Source organism: Notolepis coatsorum, assembly GCF_963971535.1.
Source record: "Notolepis coatsorum genome assembly, chromosome: 7".
Classification (NCBI taxonomy): Eukaryota; Metazoa; Chordata; class Actinopteri; order Aulopiformes; family Paralepididae; genus Notolepis; species Notolepis coatsorum.
This window is the reverse complement of record NC_140171.1, coordinates 128645921-128662409: the sequence shown is the minus strand read 5'-3', so window position 1 is coordinate 128662409 and position 16489 is coordinate 128645921. Positions and strand designations below refer to the sequence as shown.

Genomic DNA, 16489 nt, shown 5'->3' with positions numbered 1-16489 from the left:
TCTGTGGGTCACCCGTGGCAGCAGCTGTCTCCGCAGCAGCTGTCTCCAAGATATCCGTTACCGTGGAGAAGATTTCCCCGAGTTCTTCCACATCCTTAGCCTGGTAAGGAGGAGTCGTGATAATGTGGTTAGGACAACCAAGGGAACCGTTATTGCATTTGCCCCATCTAGCTATATTGGTTACCTACAGTATCTTATGATGAACAAGAACAAGAACAAGAACAAGAACAAGAAGAAGAAGAAGAAGAAGAAGAAGAAGAAGAAGAAGAAGAAGAAGAAGAAGAAGAAGAAGAAGAAGAAGAAGAAGAAGAAGAAGAAGAAGAAGAAGAAGAAGAAGAAGAAGAAGAAGAAGAAGAAGAAGAAGAAGAAGAAGAAGAAGAAGAAGAAGAAGAAGAAGAAGAAGAAGAAGAAGAAGAAGAAGAAGAAGAAGAAGAAGAAGAAGAAGAAGAAGAAGAAGAAGAAGAAGAAGAAGAAGAAGAAGAAGAAGAAGAAGAAGAAGAAGAAGAAGAAGAAGAAGAAGAAGAAGAAGAAGAAGAAGAAGAACAACAAGAAGAACAAGAAGAACAACAAGAAGAAGAAGAAGAACCACCAAACGGAGGCAGAGTGGATATGGTTGCACACGGGTGGCTTTGAGAGAACCGTTCTCACTTCCTGCCACCTGTAAGAGACAATGTGGAGGAAGCCTACCAGCAGCGCTCTGTGGACGCTGGTCAGGGGATACTTGGTTCCCAGGGCAGCCTGGTAGGCGTGTTTAACCAGGGTGATGTAGGTCTCTCTCTGGGAGTGCTGGCAGCGAGTCAGCTGCTCGGCCACGGACAGGAACTCAGCGGGCACCTCCCCAGGGTTCATCAAGAGGACTGTCCTGCAGCAGGCAGGCAGGGGAGCAGACACACAGCTGGCGTCAGGTGTGCGTGTGCGTGTGTGTGTTCAAGTTCAAGTTCTTTAATAGTTGTCATACAGAAGTACAGAATACTTTCATACAAAATGCTTCTTACTGTTACGCTCCAGAGACTGTGCTAGACAAGATAGTATCAAATAACAATAACATAATATAGCATGAATTTAGAAGAAGAATGAGGTCACAGTTGTTCGGTATAGACATATGTACAATGTTCTGAGTTACCATATAATATACAATACACAATACTATGCAGTGTACTAATGTACAGTACTATCTAGTGCAAAGCAGAAGTGGGATGAGGTACAATTTTAGGTACAATTTACAGTAAGGTGTACGAGTTGTAGTGCAATCCTTCATCCATAAATATAAAGTGTGGGGAGTGGGTGCTACAGTGTGTTTGTTTAAAGTGGGTGTGTGCTATAAAGTGTGTGTAGTGGGTGCTACAGTGTGTTTGTTTAAAGTGAGTGTGTGCGTGTGGATGTGTGTGCTATGTGTGTTTGGTGGTTGTTGTTGTGTAGTGTTCATTCATTGTTCGTTTAGCAGCCTGATGGCCTGGGGATAGAAGCTACTTCTGAGTCTTTCTGTGCTCGCCTTGAGACTCCTGTGTCGCTTGCCTGACGGCAGCAGTTCAAAGAGGCAGTTGTTCGGGTGGCTCGAGTCCTTAATAATTCTCTTAGCCTTCCCCTTGCAACGCTTGTTGTAAATGTTCTGGAGAGTGGGGAGCCCCCCTCCAATTGTGCGTTCGGCTGAACGTGTCACTCTTTGTAGTCTGCTTTGGTCTTTTGCAGTGCTATTCCCAAACCAGGAGGTGATGTTGCCGGTCAAGATGCTCTCTATTGTACATGAGTAGAAGTTCTTAAGGATCTTCTGGCTGACTTGGAACTTCCTTAGGCGCCTGAGGAAGTAGAGGCGTTGTCGTGCCTTCTTCACCACACTGTTAATGTGTATGGTCCATTTCAAGTCCTCGGATATGTGGGCTCCGAGGTACTTGAAGCTGTTGACTCTCTCAACCGGTGCCCCGTCGATGCTGAGGGGGCTGTAGTCCTTGACCCCCGACCTCCTGAAGTCCACAATCATCTCTTTTGTTTTGCTGACGTTCAGGGAGAGGCTGTTTTCCTGGCACCATCCCGCCAGGACCTTGACCTCTTCCAGGTAGGCCCTCTCGTCGTTGGCAGAGATCAGGCCCACCACCACTGTGTCGTCAGCAAATTTGACGATTGTATTGCTACTCCGCTGAGCCACACAGTCGTGTGTGTACAGGGAGTAGAGGAGGGGACTCAGAACACAGCCCTGGGGGGCCCCTATGTTGAGGGTGATGGATGAGGAGGTGCAGTTGCCTGCTCTCACCACCTGGGGTCTGCCAGTCAGGAAGTCCAAGACCCACTGGCAGAGGTCATAGCCCAAGCCCAGGTCCCTGAGCTTGGCTATGAGTATGGAGGGGACTATGGTATTGAATGCCGAGCTGTAGTCGATGAATAGCATTCTCACATAGTTCCCCTGCCTCTTGTCCAGGTGTGATGCTGCTGTGTGCAGCACATGGGATATGGCGTCCTCCGTGGACCTGTTGGGGCGGTATGCAAATTGCAGGGGGTCCATGTTGATGGGGAGGGAGGAGCAGATGTAGCCCTTTACTAGCTTCTCAAAGCACTTCATGGCTATGGAGGTGAGAGCTACAGGGCGGTAGTCGTTGAGGCAAGCAGGCTTGGATTTTTTGGGTACAGGGATAATAGTGGACTTCTTCAGGCAGGTGGGGATGACAGCCTGTTCTAAGGACAGGTTAAATATGTCAGTGAATACTGGGGCCAGTTGGTCGGCACAGACTTTTAGGACGCGGCCGGGGATGCCGTCCGGACCTGCTGCCTTCCTGATATTCACTTTTTTAAAGGTCCGCCTCACCTCATGCTCTGTTACCCTGAACACTGCGCCTCCATCAGCAGCCGACCCCCCCCCCCCCATTGCCGAGGCTTGTGAGCTGGTGTTGTTATTACCAGCATCAAACCTCGCATAGAAGGTATTGAGGTCGTTTGCTAAGGAGATGTCATTGTTCAGTTTGAGGGAGGCGCCTTTGTAGTCTGTCATCGTTTTGAGCCCCTGCCACATAGCTCTGGAGTCAGCTTGTTCAAACTGGAGTTCAATTTTATCCCTGTAGCGCCGTTTGGCCTCTGACACTGTCCTCCTTACGTTGTGTTGCGCCACCTTGTGGTCATTCATGTTGCCTGCCACTAGGCCGTCATTGTATGCTTTGGTGCGCTCTCTCAGAGCTTCACGGACGGATTTGTCTACCCAGGGTTTTTGATTTGGGTAAACTTTCATTTTGGTAGTGGGGATTGTTTCTTTCACCCTAGTACAGACATAGTCCAGCACTGTCTCCGTGTAGGCATTAATGTTATCTGTGTCGCGGAATACAATCCAGTCTGTGTTGTGGAACACTGACCGGATCGTGTCCTCTGACGTCACATCCCATTTCTGCACCTCTCGCGAGACTACGGGAGTACTTTTAATTCTTTGTCTGTACTTTGGTGTAAGGAAAATGGATGCGTGATCTGACTTGCCAAAGCCACTATCAGAATGAGCCTTGTAGCCACCTTTAAATTGCGTGTAACAGTGATCTAGGATGTTACCGCCTCTGGTGTTGCAAGTCACATGCTGGTAGAAATCAGGCAATACCTTTCTCAGATTGGCGCTATTGAAATCTCCCAGTACCAAAATGGCGGCGTTAACGTTCGTCGCTTGTATATTATTTACCTCGTCGTGGAGTCTGGAGAGCGCGGCGTTGTTGTTGGCTTGCGGTGGAATATACACTCCGACCAGGACGATCGCCGTTAACTCCCTCGGGAGGAAGAAAGGACGACACTTGATGGTTATATATTCCAGTTCTGGGGAGCAGTAGTTGGATAATTCCTTCACATTCGTTGGATCACTCCAATTTTTGTTAAACATGAAGGCAATACCTCCACCACGTTGTTTACCGGACTCTGATTGTGTCCGATCCTTCCTATGGATAAAGAAATGATCCGTTGGTTGAATCGCGTGATCTGGAACCTCCGGTGTTAGCCAAGTTTCGGTGAAGCAAAGGACATTGCAGTCCCTAACGTCTCTTTGATATTGAATCCTTGCTCGGATGTCATCCAGTTTATTGTCTATTGATTGTACATTGGCTAGCAATATACTGGGAAGTGGTGTACGGTGTCGTCTGGATCTCAGCCTGTTTCGGATCCCAGACCTTTTTCCTCGACGTCTTTTCCTGGGGTCTAGGAACAAAGGATCCGGTCCTAGTCTCCGGAGGATTTCTTCCGGCCATTGATGTGGTTCGGAAAGTTGATCCAGCGAGTAATCCAGTTGGTAAGTTTCCCGTAATCCAATGTCAATGATTGACTGACGGTCATACACATATAATGCACCAACAGTTGGTGCAAATAAAACTCCTAATACTATAAAAATTAACAAAATAGAGCACAGTCTCGTCGGAGCGATCAGAAAGGCAGCCATCACAGCAGCGCCAAGTCACACGCTGTGTGTGTGTGTGTGTGTGTGTGTGTGTGTTGTAATAATAATAATAATAATAATACACTTTATTTGTATAGCACCTTTCATACAGAAACTGCAGCTCAAAATGCTTTAAAAGAATTTAAAAATAAAAAGACAGGCATAAAATGAGCACATAAAGTGCAGACATATAAAATCACAGTTTTTCACATTAGGATCTAACATCCCAACAGGCCACTTTGTTTATGGTTTGGTTTGATTCAGTTTTAAATTAGACAATAATACCGAGCCCAGCTCTCCGCATTGCTATTAGCTTAGCTGGTCGTTCATACTAATACAATTGGCAGTATTAGGGGGTGGGAAGCTGATGGGTGGGGATCAGACGTTGTGGACAGTGACTCCTACAGGTCGGTTGGTGCGCCTGCGGAATCAGGAAGCGACGGGGGCGGCGTGCCCTCCAAACGCAGACCCCCGACGCTGAGAGATCGCGCTGTGCAGGTGAAAAGATGCGACTGCTGCTTCCTCGAGTACCGGAGGGGACACGTGATGTAAGGCTTAGTCCACATTGCAGCCGGCTTGTGGGAGGCATGGCCTAACAGCGTTCGAGACAGGGGAGGGTAGAATTGGACGATACGAAATTGGGATGGGAGAAAAATTTAAAATGGGAGAAAAAGTAGATAAAAAAAATTTGACAATAATAAAAAAGAGTAAGAGCGAATAGACTAGAATAGAATAGAGTAAAATCACAGTTTTTTTTACAGTGCAATAAAATAGTTCTGGATTACTGTTTAACAGTTTAAAGTCGTCTTTACCTTCTCTGTTTGGTATCCACAGTTTAAAATTTGACAGTCTTCCCTCCTGTTTGATACCCACTTTGACCCTTCGAACCTCCCACTCAGAGCAAACCTCCCTCTCAGGGCACAGTTCCCTCTCTCAGGTAGCCAGACATTGTGGCTGATAAGATGCTTTTTGTATCTATAGATATCCTAAAACCATATTTGAACCTTCTACTGTATTAAGTAAACACCTCACCACTAAAACCATTCCACACGCACACACACACACACACACACACACACACACACACACACACACACACACACACACACACACACACACACACACACACACACACACACACACACACACACACACACACACACACACACACACACACACACACACACACACACACACACACACACACACACACACACACACACACACACACACACACTTCACGTGGACTCTGACTCATGTGGTGGTCACCATCAGCAGTAGTACAAAAAAGCCTCACCTTCCTTTTTACTGAGAAAGCAGAAGCAGAAAGTCAGGCACCAGACAGACACATAAATCTCATCCCTCAAAATAGACAATGTACATGCTCATGGATCTAGAACAGCCTCTGTGGCATGCTGGTGTATAGAAACAAAATGCTTAGAATTAATATGTCTGCTGTACACTGGTGAGGCATGCGGCTAATGTAGGCTAATGATCCAAGAGGTGGGAAGATCTTCAAGCTTGTACAGTAGGCTACTGTATCCGCTATCCAAACAGGACCATACAGCAACCAACCACATAAGGTCACATTTGAGCCACGATTATTTCAATGAATTATTTTATCACACTTTTTACTGCCCGTTCTATTTAATAATTTTTTGCCTATTTTTAAACTGAATCAAACCGCACTTTTTTACTCTGTCTATTCTATTTAATTATTTGTATTACTGATTGAAACCGTAAACAGAGAGGCCTATTGGGATGCTGGATCCTAATGTGAAAAACTGTGATTTACCTTACCTTGCTACCTCTCTATCTTTTTTATGCCCGGTTATGCCTGTATTTTTTACTGCTGTGAAGCACTTTGAACTGCAATTTCTGTATGAAAAGTGCTATACAAATAAAGTTATTATTATTATTATGATTATTTCAATGGGGGGGGGGGGGGGAAGACAGCAATAACAAAGCAATTACATAGAAAATGTAATATACTAGTACATAGGACTAGGCCTAACAAAATAAATTGTTTGGTTCCTGTTGGTTGTCAGTTAAGGCCATGGGTAGGTAGGGAATTTATTTTATTAAATTTTTCCCACGGCGACTATGGATAGGGAATTTCTTTATTTAAAGGGGAACTATTTTACTATTTCTTTCACTATTTGGGCACTTTTACACAATTCCTGTGAGTTTATGGAACACCTCTGTAATTTTTTATCTTTTTTTATTCATTGTTTTGTATTTCTAATCAAGTCCTCAAAAACAGCATTTTTCTACCTCAAGATCTTAAGCCGTTTTGAGCCTGGGCTCCAACCACTGTGGGAACTGTGTGGAGTGTGTGTGAGTCTCAGAAGAGTCTCATGCAGCTGAGTCTCTCTGACATCACAAATCAGCACATTTTCAGATGACTCAGTTCAGTGAGGGTGAATATTGTGAGAGGAGAATTGGAAGAATGCGCCAATATGAGAATTAGAGACATAGATCATATTAATATAAGTACACATAGCTAGGAAACAATGCTAAACACTGAAAAAGGCCATTTATAAGATAGTTCCCCTTTAATTAAAATGTTCACGACAACATGGATGCATGTACTCTGCCAGCATGTTTAATATCCATAATACTACAGGTTTGACTAAGATTTCTATGAAACGTTATTGTAAAAAAATATATATATATATTATATTTTTTTACTTTTCTTTTTTACTCATAAAATAAATTGCGTCGCACCTAAATCAGCAGGGTCGGTCGGCAACCGGAACCAAACCATTTATTTTGATAAGCCCTAGTACTCACTCGGTAACATGTGTGATACTGTATTCAGCCGGTGATAAAGACTTACATGGTGTTGGAGCGTTGGCTGGAGATGTTCAGGCATTGTTCCTCTCTCACCAGTCTGTGAAACGATATCCCTGAAAAACAAACAGCAACACAAATTGAATATCTATCTATCTATCTATCTATCTATCTATCTATCTATCTATCTATCTATCTATCTATCTATCTATCTATCTATCTATCTATCTATCTATCTGTCTGTCTGTATCGATTGTAAGAGCCCTTTGTTATGTAAACGTATAAGTGTATAATTAACTATACTTACTTATTTTATTTATGTATTTATTTATTTACAGCCTAGGGGAGTAGTTAAAGAAGGAGGGTGAAACACATGAATTCTTGACCCACAGCCATATTATTTCAGGAATACCAAGTACAGTATACTAGTAACTCAACAGTAATTGCTAATAGTTGTTAATGGTTGTATGTATATTCATATTGATTGGCTGTTTGTATGGTTTGTTTATTTGTTGGTTGGTTGGTGAATTCATTCATTCAATATTTATTTATTTAATTGTTTGCACATCACTTTCATGGACCCTTCCTGTAAAATGGCAGCACAGGTACAGTAAACCTGTTCGTGTAACGGAGGTCCGTGGGTATATCCAGAGTCACCATGGACTTCAAGTGTTGTGACGTGACTGAGCCCGGCTACATTCGCACGCTTCTGCCTTTCTTTTTGTTTGTTCATACAAAAGCTACATCCGCTTTCAAGCCACATCATGGTGGAAGTACAATTTAGTTCCCTGTTCTACCCCTTTGAAGTGAGATCATCCTCACAGCATCCTGTTTGGCATTTTGCTATTGGATACTAGCATCCAAGTGTAGTGTCATCACACCAGACTCCTGAATGCATTACTCTGCTTCGTCACTAGGGGGAGTACAATTACTATGTTGTGTACTGTAGAGTAGACAGTCACAGAACCGGGGAGAGAGGGAGAGGGAGAGAGGGAGAGAGGGAGAGAGAGAGAGAAGCAGACAAAGTTAAATGAAGAGACTGAGGCTGACAAACATACCAGAGATACAGACAGAAACAGACATACTGTACAGACAGAGAGACAGACTGACCCGGAGCCTTGATCTCCTGCTGTATAGTGGATAGAAGGCTCCGGCACACGCTGCAGTAAGGTTCTGGCCAGGTCAGGAAAGTGTGGAACACCTCCACGGCCTCCTCCAGCAGCTCCGTGTCTGGGGGACAGTAAGGGGCCTGCAGCCAGAGACACAGCCCAGATTAGAACCTATTCTATACAGAGGTAGTTCAAGTTTCTTTATTAGTCATGTGTAGGTTAACCCTTTCACTGTCACACTACCAAAGGGTTAACCCTTTCACTGCGACAATACAGAAGGTTAACCAGTTCACTGCCACACGACAAAGGGTTAACCCTTTCACTGCCACACTACCAAAGGGTTAACCCTTTCACTGCAACAATACAGAAGGTTAACCATTTCACTGCCACACGACAAAGGGTTAACCCTTCCACTGCCACACTACCAAAGGGTTAACCCTTTCACTGCAACAATACAGAAGGTTAACCCTTTCACTACCACACTACAGACTGTTAACGGTCTGTAGTGTGGTAGTGAAAGGTTAACCTTCTGTAGTGTGGTAGTGAAAGGGTTAACACAAGGTCAACGGTACAATAAAATGTGTTGGATAAGAGAACAGGTCAGCTCAGCAGTTGGAGCACTAGTCATATAAAGAAAGAATGACTAGAAAAGATTTTAATGGAATAAGTAAATAAATAAAAAACGAATACTATATCCATACTGTATATGAAAATTAAGATTTGTGTTTAAATGTAAAAGTGACAAGTGTACTGTATACAACAGTATTGCACAAATGATACAAGATATACTATAAGATAATGGAATGAGAAATGGAAAATAAAATAAATTTGATAAAAAAGAGAATGGAATGAGATAAATAACATTATAAACATATATAATACTATACTATTATACTATCAACATATGTCAATGAGGATTTGTGTGTAAATGTGACAAGTGTATACAACAGTATTGCACAGTATTGTAGCAGTGCAGGTTCAATAGCAGATCATGGTTGATTTACATTTCTATGTAAACAGTGCAGACCGCAGGTAGATGGATAAACAAAGTGGAATATTTAGGTTTGTGAGTCGAGAAGCATGATGGCCTGGCAGTAAATACGGTCCTACGTGCAGCAATGACAGTGACAGGGAGAACAGTATATATCTAAACATATAGTTTAGATATAGTAAGTATAGTATAATGACAGAGTTAGAATTGTATAGTAGTGTACATAGGAACCAGTGCCTTCTCAGGAATTTAGCATGTCTATTTTTATCATGCACATCTTATGTCTCTTATTACCTGTTTTTTTCTTTCCTATGTCTACATTATTATTGTATTATTGCACAATCGATGCGGGCATGACCACCCGCATTTCACTGTATGCCCTGGTATGTATTTGACAAATCAACCTCTTGATTCTTCTTGATTCTTAACAGTCTGCGTGCTGGGTGGGTGTGGTCCTTGATGATGCTGTGTGGGGAGAACAGTCTGCATGCTGGGTGGGTGTGGTCCTTGATGATGCCAGTGACCGGGAGAACAGTCTGCATGCTGGGTGGGTGTGGTCCTTGATGATGCTGCGTGGGGAGAACAGTCTGCATGCTGGGTGGGTGTGGTCCTTGATGACGCTGTGTGACAGGGAGAACAGTCTGCGTGCTGGGCGGGTGTGGTCCTTGATGATGACAGTGACAGGGAGAACAGTCTGCATGCTGGGTGGGTGTGGTCCTTGATGATGCCAGTGACAGGGAGAACAGTCTGCATGCTGGGTGGGTGTGGTCCTTGATGATGCCAGTGACAGGGAGAACAGTCTGCGTGCTGGGCGGGTGTGGTCCTTGATGATGCCAGTGACAGGGAGAACAGTCTGCATGCTGGGCGGGTGTGGTCCTTGATGATGCCAGTGACAGAGAGAACAGTCTGCATGCTGGGTGGGTGTGGTCCTTGATGATGCCAGTGACAGAGAGAACAGTCTGCATGCTGGGCGGGTGTGGTCCTTGATGATGACAGTGACAGGGAGAACAGTCTGCATGCTGGGTGGGTGTGGTCCTTGATGATGCCAGTGACAGGGAGAACAGTCTGCATGCTGGGTGGGTGTGGTCCTTGATGATGCTGTGTGGGGAGAACAGTCTGCATGCTGGGTGGGTGTGGTCCTTGATGATGCCAGTGACAGGGAGAACAGTCTGCATGCTGGGTGGGTGTGGTCCTTGATGATGCCAGTGACAGGGAGAACAGTCTGCGTGCTGGGCGGGTGTGGTCCTTGATGATGCCAGTGACAGGGAGAACAGTCTGCATGCTGGGCGGGTGTGGTCCTTGATGATGCCAGTGACAGAGAGAACAGTCTGCATGCTGGGCGGGTGTGGTCCTTGATGATGCCAGTGACAGGGAGAACAGTCTGCGTGCTGGGCGGGTGTGGTCCTTGATGATGACAGTGACAGGGAGAACAGTCTGCGTGCTGGGTGGGTGTGGTCCTTGATGATGACAGTGACAGGGAGAACAGTCTGCGTGCTGGGTGGGTGTAGTCCTTGATGATGCTGCGTGGTACAGTACTTCATCCACTGTTTACATGCTTTGAGGTTTAGGGTTACAGTGAAGCTCCACTCCCAAGAGGAATCTTTTGTAAAATAGAGCCTTTCATCCATATATATATAGGGTATAATCTTGGAGAAACTACTCTGAGACTGTAGTTAACCAAACCCCTAGCTACTTCACTGTGAAAATCTCAAACTACAATCAAACAATGTACTTTGTTAAAACTAACACTACTACAAGTAGTTAAACTACAGTCAAACTACATTTAATGAAAATGATCACAATCTAAGTCTGGAATCTCATATAGATACATGGGGTAATAACTGAACTGACAAAGAGTGAGGTGTGGGTGAGTTTGATTTATCGACGAGGGCAGGCAGGACAGGGAGCAGTTGAGATGGTATCAGGAAAACACCAAAAGCTTCTATGGAAATATGTAGTTTGTAATTAACTATCTAAACTGCTTGAACCAAAGTAGCTACTGACATTTTAAACGGCAAAATGTAGTTAACTAGTAATTGAACTACAAGTTTAGTTTAGTTTATTTATTTAGCACATTATTTAAAAAAAACAGTGCTAGGAGGGAACGAATCCCAAAGGGCTTGTACAAAGTTCCACTCCCATCTCATTGTCCATAAACAATAACAAAATACATGTAAGCATGGTCTACAAAATAAACTACAAAACAGGATCAGAGACATAAGGCAGACACTATAGCGAAAACATGTAAGATTGACCCGAGTCAGTAACAACAATATTTTTTTTCTTTTTTTCAGTACAAGAGGGCAAAGGAGAGGAGAATAACATAATAACAATATATGAGGAAAAAGAAACAAGCAGCCATACTAACAGTAGATGTAACACTGATGCACAACTACTCCCCAACAGCATTGGGATGTGCCACAAGGTGAGTTAACAGATCATTAGAATAGACGTAACCGTGTCATGTGATGCAATGCTACTTCAGTAGACTATAAAGGGGCAGTTCACCAAAAAAACAAAACATAATATAATTTTCCCCCTTACCCAGAAGTTTTGGTGTGATTCGCCTAGTTTTGAAGATATCTGCCGTAGAGATGTCTGCTGTCACTCTAATACAATGGAGCTGAATGTATGGTGTACTAAAATAGTTTCTACATGGAATAACATCATGTGTAAATTATCTTGAGTAAGCGGTCATGATTTCTGGAAAAGGACATTTGACTTTTTCAAATGTATTTCTTTGCCGTTTTGAGTGCCACAAACCAGGTATATGGAAGTTTTGAGTGCTATTCAGCTCCATTGTATTGGAGTGATAGGAAATATCTCTATGGCAGATATCTCCAAAAGAAAATCACACCGAAACTATCGGGATGGATACATTTAATTTCTAACCTCTTGTTTATACTTGAAAGGCAACTGAGGTTTCCCTCATTTACAGTTACGACCAGTAGATAGCACCCTGGATAAGGGGGAAATGTGTTTTTTAATTGTTTTTTTATTGTGGGTGAACTGCCCCTTTAAGATATACTGACAGCAAATCTCTTATTAAAAAGTACAATTACCTGAAGCAGCGTGGACGAGAACATGATGGCGAGGGGGGCGACCAGTTCATACTGACACTGCTCCTGGACCTGCGCACGCACGCACGCACGCACGCACGCACACACACACACACACACACACACACACACACACACACACACACACACACACACACACACACACACACACACACACACACACACACACACACACACACACACACACACACACACACACACACACACACACACACACACACACACACACACACACACACACACACACACACACACACACACACACACACACACACACACACACACACACACACACACACACACACACACACACACACACACACACACACACACACACACACACACACACACACACACACACACACACACACACACACACACACACTTTATATACTTTATTTGAATCCGCAGATCAAATCACATGTATTAATAATAATAATAATATTATAATAATAATAATAATAATAATAATAATAATAATAATAATAATAATAATAATAATAATAATAATAATAATAATAATAATAATAATAATAATAATAATAAGACTATTTATTTCTATAGCACCTTTCATACACGGGATGCAGCTCAAAGCGTTTTACATACAAGGCATTAAAACAATTATAAATACATAGATAGACAGAACACTTCTACATGGTTCCTACACTTGAAGTCAAATTCAAGTGACGTGTGTGTGTGTGTGTGCGTGTGCGTGTGTGCGCATGTGCGTGTGTGTGTGTGCGCGTGCGTTCATGCGTGAGAGTGCAAATGGACCTGGATGGTATAGGAGTCTGCCATTCTGAATAAAATAAATCATTTATTATGAGCTCATAAGAGCTATGACTAGGGTTTCATTGACCCTTTATAATCAGAACTGTGGTGGAACTGTTACTCATTAATTGTGCACAAAGACAGATCTCCAGAATTCATGTGAATATATTAATAAAACATAAAAGTTATAATAAAGATTCTTAAGCTTTAGGTTAAGTGGCCATTCAGAGGAGACCGATCTTGTAGCCTGTGGTAGTGTTTATAATGTGAATTCCTGGATATTAAATGTTCATCTGCAATTTTCTGTAGTGGTCTTCCGTAGTAATAATTATATTTGTTGTTTAGGCAGTAAAAAAATAATAAAAATCCATCCATCCAAATATTTTGTTGTTTTGGATTTAGAAATATATAAACAGTTTTAGTGTGATTCATCTAATCTGCCATAGAGACAATTAAAGAAATACATTTGAAAAACTCAAAAGCAAAGTCTCCTTCCAGGAATAATGACTCAGTTACTTCACAGACCGTGTTGACCTTCATGTAGGAACTATCTTATGGCAGATATCTTTATGGCAGATATCTCTAAAGTCTACTGAAGTAGCATTATATCATGGCTACGTCTACTTCTACTTCTAATACTCCCCCCCCCCCCCCCCCCCCCCCTCTTTCATCCATTTCTGACATCTGCGGATGTCTCTAGTATCGCTAATACTCTGTGGTTAGTCAGAGGGAGTGTTATTTGGGTGCTTTAACTGTAGGCCACACTCTCCCTCGTGCCTCTAGTCTAGGCGCACAGAGAGCTGTTCTCTCTCCCACTCTGCTCTATGCTGGACCGCTATGCTGCGCCGATTCATTTTGAAAGAGCAACGACCAATAGGGAAATTCCCACTTCTCTGTTTACCAGTGATGCCGTCGGTTGGCCGACCAATCATGTAACTTCAGTGACATCGTCGGTGACCTGATCCAGCGGCCCAATCGTGTAACTTCACTGCGATGCCGTTCCCTCAAGTGAATGGGCCAGTTTACTAAACATTAGCTTATAACACTGTCAGTGCTACACATAGGGATGCACCGATCCGATATTGGTATCGGTATCGGCCGCCGATATCAGTAAAATAGCTGGATCAGGTATCGGTAAAAAAATATATATATCGGATTATTTAAAAAAAAATTAAATAAGAAATAAAATAAGAAATAACCATTCAGTACATTTATATCTATGTGTTAATTTGTTACATTTAGTTTCACTAAGTTAGGAAAGTAATGTTTGTCTGATGTTGCCTTGCACAAAAGAATGATCCCAGTCTCTTCCACACAGTGACAGTGAGGCATACAGTTTATTAATTGAATGAATGAAGTTTATTTTCTGTCTTTGTTTACAACAAATCAAAAATACACTTGTGATCCTTTACAATTCTTAAAAACAAAATATATTTTAATATAAAAAAAAAAAGTGGATACATTTATTTTTTCTTTTACTTTTTTGTAAAAAAAAATTGACACTGTGTATCGGATCGGTATCGGTATTGGCCGATACCCAAACCCAGGTATCGGTATTGGGACTGAAAAAGTTGGATCGGTGCATCCCTAACTACACACAATACTACAATTGAACGATGACATTGGATAGAAATGGCATGATGATCGAAGGCAGTCGCAGTCAATCTCGAACATCACATCGGTCCCGGGCCAAACAGACATCGTTAACCGGTTAGCTAATGCTGCTAACTAACTAACTACTGTAGCAAACGTCAGCTGCCGTTCATGCTTAATCCCTACATTACATTCTCTGAACCATTCAAGGTCCGCAGATGCTAACCTCCTCCAACCCATCAGAACTAAGCTCCGGAACTGGGGCGACAGGGCCTTTCGCTGCAGCTGCACCCACCCTCTGGAACGCCCTTCCCAACCATATCCGTCATGCAGACACCCTCTCATCATTTAAAATAGCCCTCAAAACCCACCTTTTTACCCTTGCTTTCAACCCATGAAAACCTTCCTCTCTCACCTTTTTATATAATTTTAACAAATTAGCTAGCCCATTGCACATTAGCTCTGGCCGGATCAGAGTGTGCTCCGGAGGCCAAGATGAGGCCAGTGGCCACACTGCCTTCATTCAGGAAACACTGGCGCCTGGCTTCCCCACGACTGCACCACGGTAGGGTCATGTGCACTGACCTTGTCAGGCGAGGCAAGATATACGGTGTTACCAGCTTAACAAGAACAACAACTACATGTCGGGTGCCACTGTGTTTTCGGGCCTTTTCTTTGAAGACAGTGGAACTAGCGGTCCTTCAATTCCTCAAACAGAAAGTCATATAGGGAGAAGGGACAGAGAGGGAGGAATGTGAAATGTGTGTGTGTGTGTGTGTGTGTGTGTGTGTGTGTGTGTGTGTGTGTGTGTGTGTGTGTGTGTGTGTGTGTGTAGAGTGCAATGGAAAAAGAAAATTGTAGATTGAGAATGTTCAACACTAGCACACCGACATGAGTACAGACAAATATTTTACCCACATAGTTTGAAAGACATTCTCCAGTTTGTTGAAAATGCATGTGTGGTCTAATATCTGCCTCCCGAGATGTCAGAAACAACTCCTTCTCTTTCAAGAGTTGACTGGGTCATAGACTAACCCTTTGACCTTTGACCCCTGCACTCTCACCTCTCGGGTCTTCCTGAGGATCTGCCGGAGGAGGATAAGGAAGTTCTCCGGGTCCCTCTTCGTCAGCTCCTCTAGGCTCCAGCGATTCATAGACTGGCCTGACGAGCACATCCGCACTGAAACACATGAGGACCTTCACTGAAACACTGAGGACCTTCACTGAAACACATGAGGACCTTCACTGAAACACATGAGGACCTTCACTGAAACACATGAGGACCTTCACTGAAACACTGAGGACCTTCACTGAGGACCTTCACTGAGGACCTTCACTGAAACACATGACGACCTTCACTGAAACACATGACGACCTTCACTGAAACACATGAGGACCTTCACTGAAACACTGAGGACCTTCACTGAAACACATGAGGACCTTCACTGAAACACATGAGGACCTTCACTGAGGACCTTCACTGACAAACACATGACGACCTTCACTGAAACACATGACGACCTTCACTGAAACACATGAGGACCTTCACTGAAACACTGAGGACCTTCACTGACAAACACATGACGACCTTCACTGAAACACATGACGACCTTCACTGAAACACATGACGACCTTCACTGAAACACATGACGACCTTCACTGAAACACTGAGGACCTTCACTGAAACACATGAGGACCTTCACTGAAACACATGACGACCTTCACTGAAACACTGAGGACCTTCACTGAAACACTGAGGACCTTC

General features: G+C 43.3%; 1 protein-coding gene across 1 annotated transcript in view; it reads right to left on the bottom strand.

Annotated features, from left to right (window-relative positions):
- LOC311231763 (phosphoinositide 3-kinase regulatory subunit 5-like) overlaps positions 1–16489 on the bottom strand; it is a 71688-nt gene that overhangs the window by 10832 nt on the left and 44367 nt on the right. The window contains exons 3-8 of the mRNA XM_084318386.1: positions 15789–15904; positions 12343–12411; positions 8291–8429; positions 7227–7296; positions 688–862; positions 13–100 (exon numbers count right to left, since the gene is read on the bottom strand). Of these exons, the coding sequence (XP_084174512.1) occupies positions 13–100; positions 688–862; positions 7227–7296; positions 8291–8429; positions 12343–12411; positions 15789–15904 (657 nt within the window). The remainder of the gene's footprint in view (positions 1–12; positions 101–687; positions 863–7226; positions 7297–8290; positions 8430–12342; positions 12412–15788; positions 15905–16489) is intronic.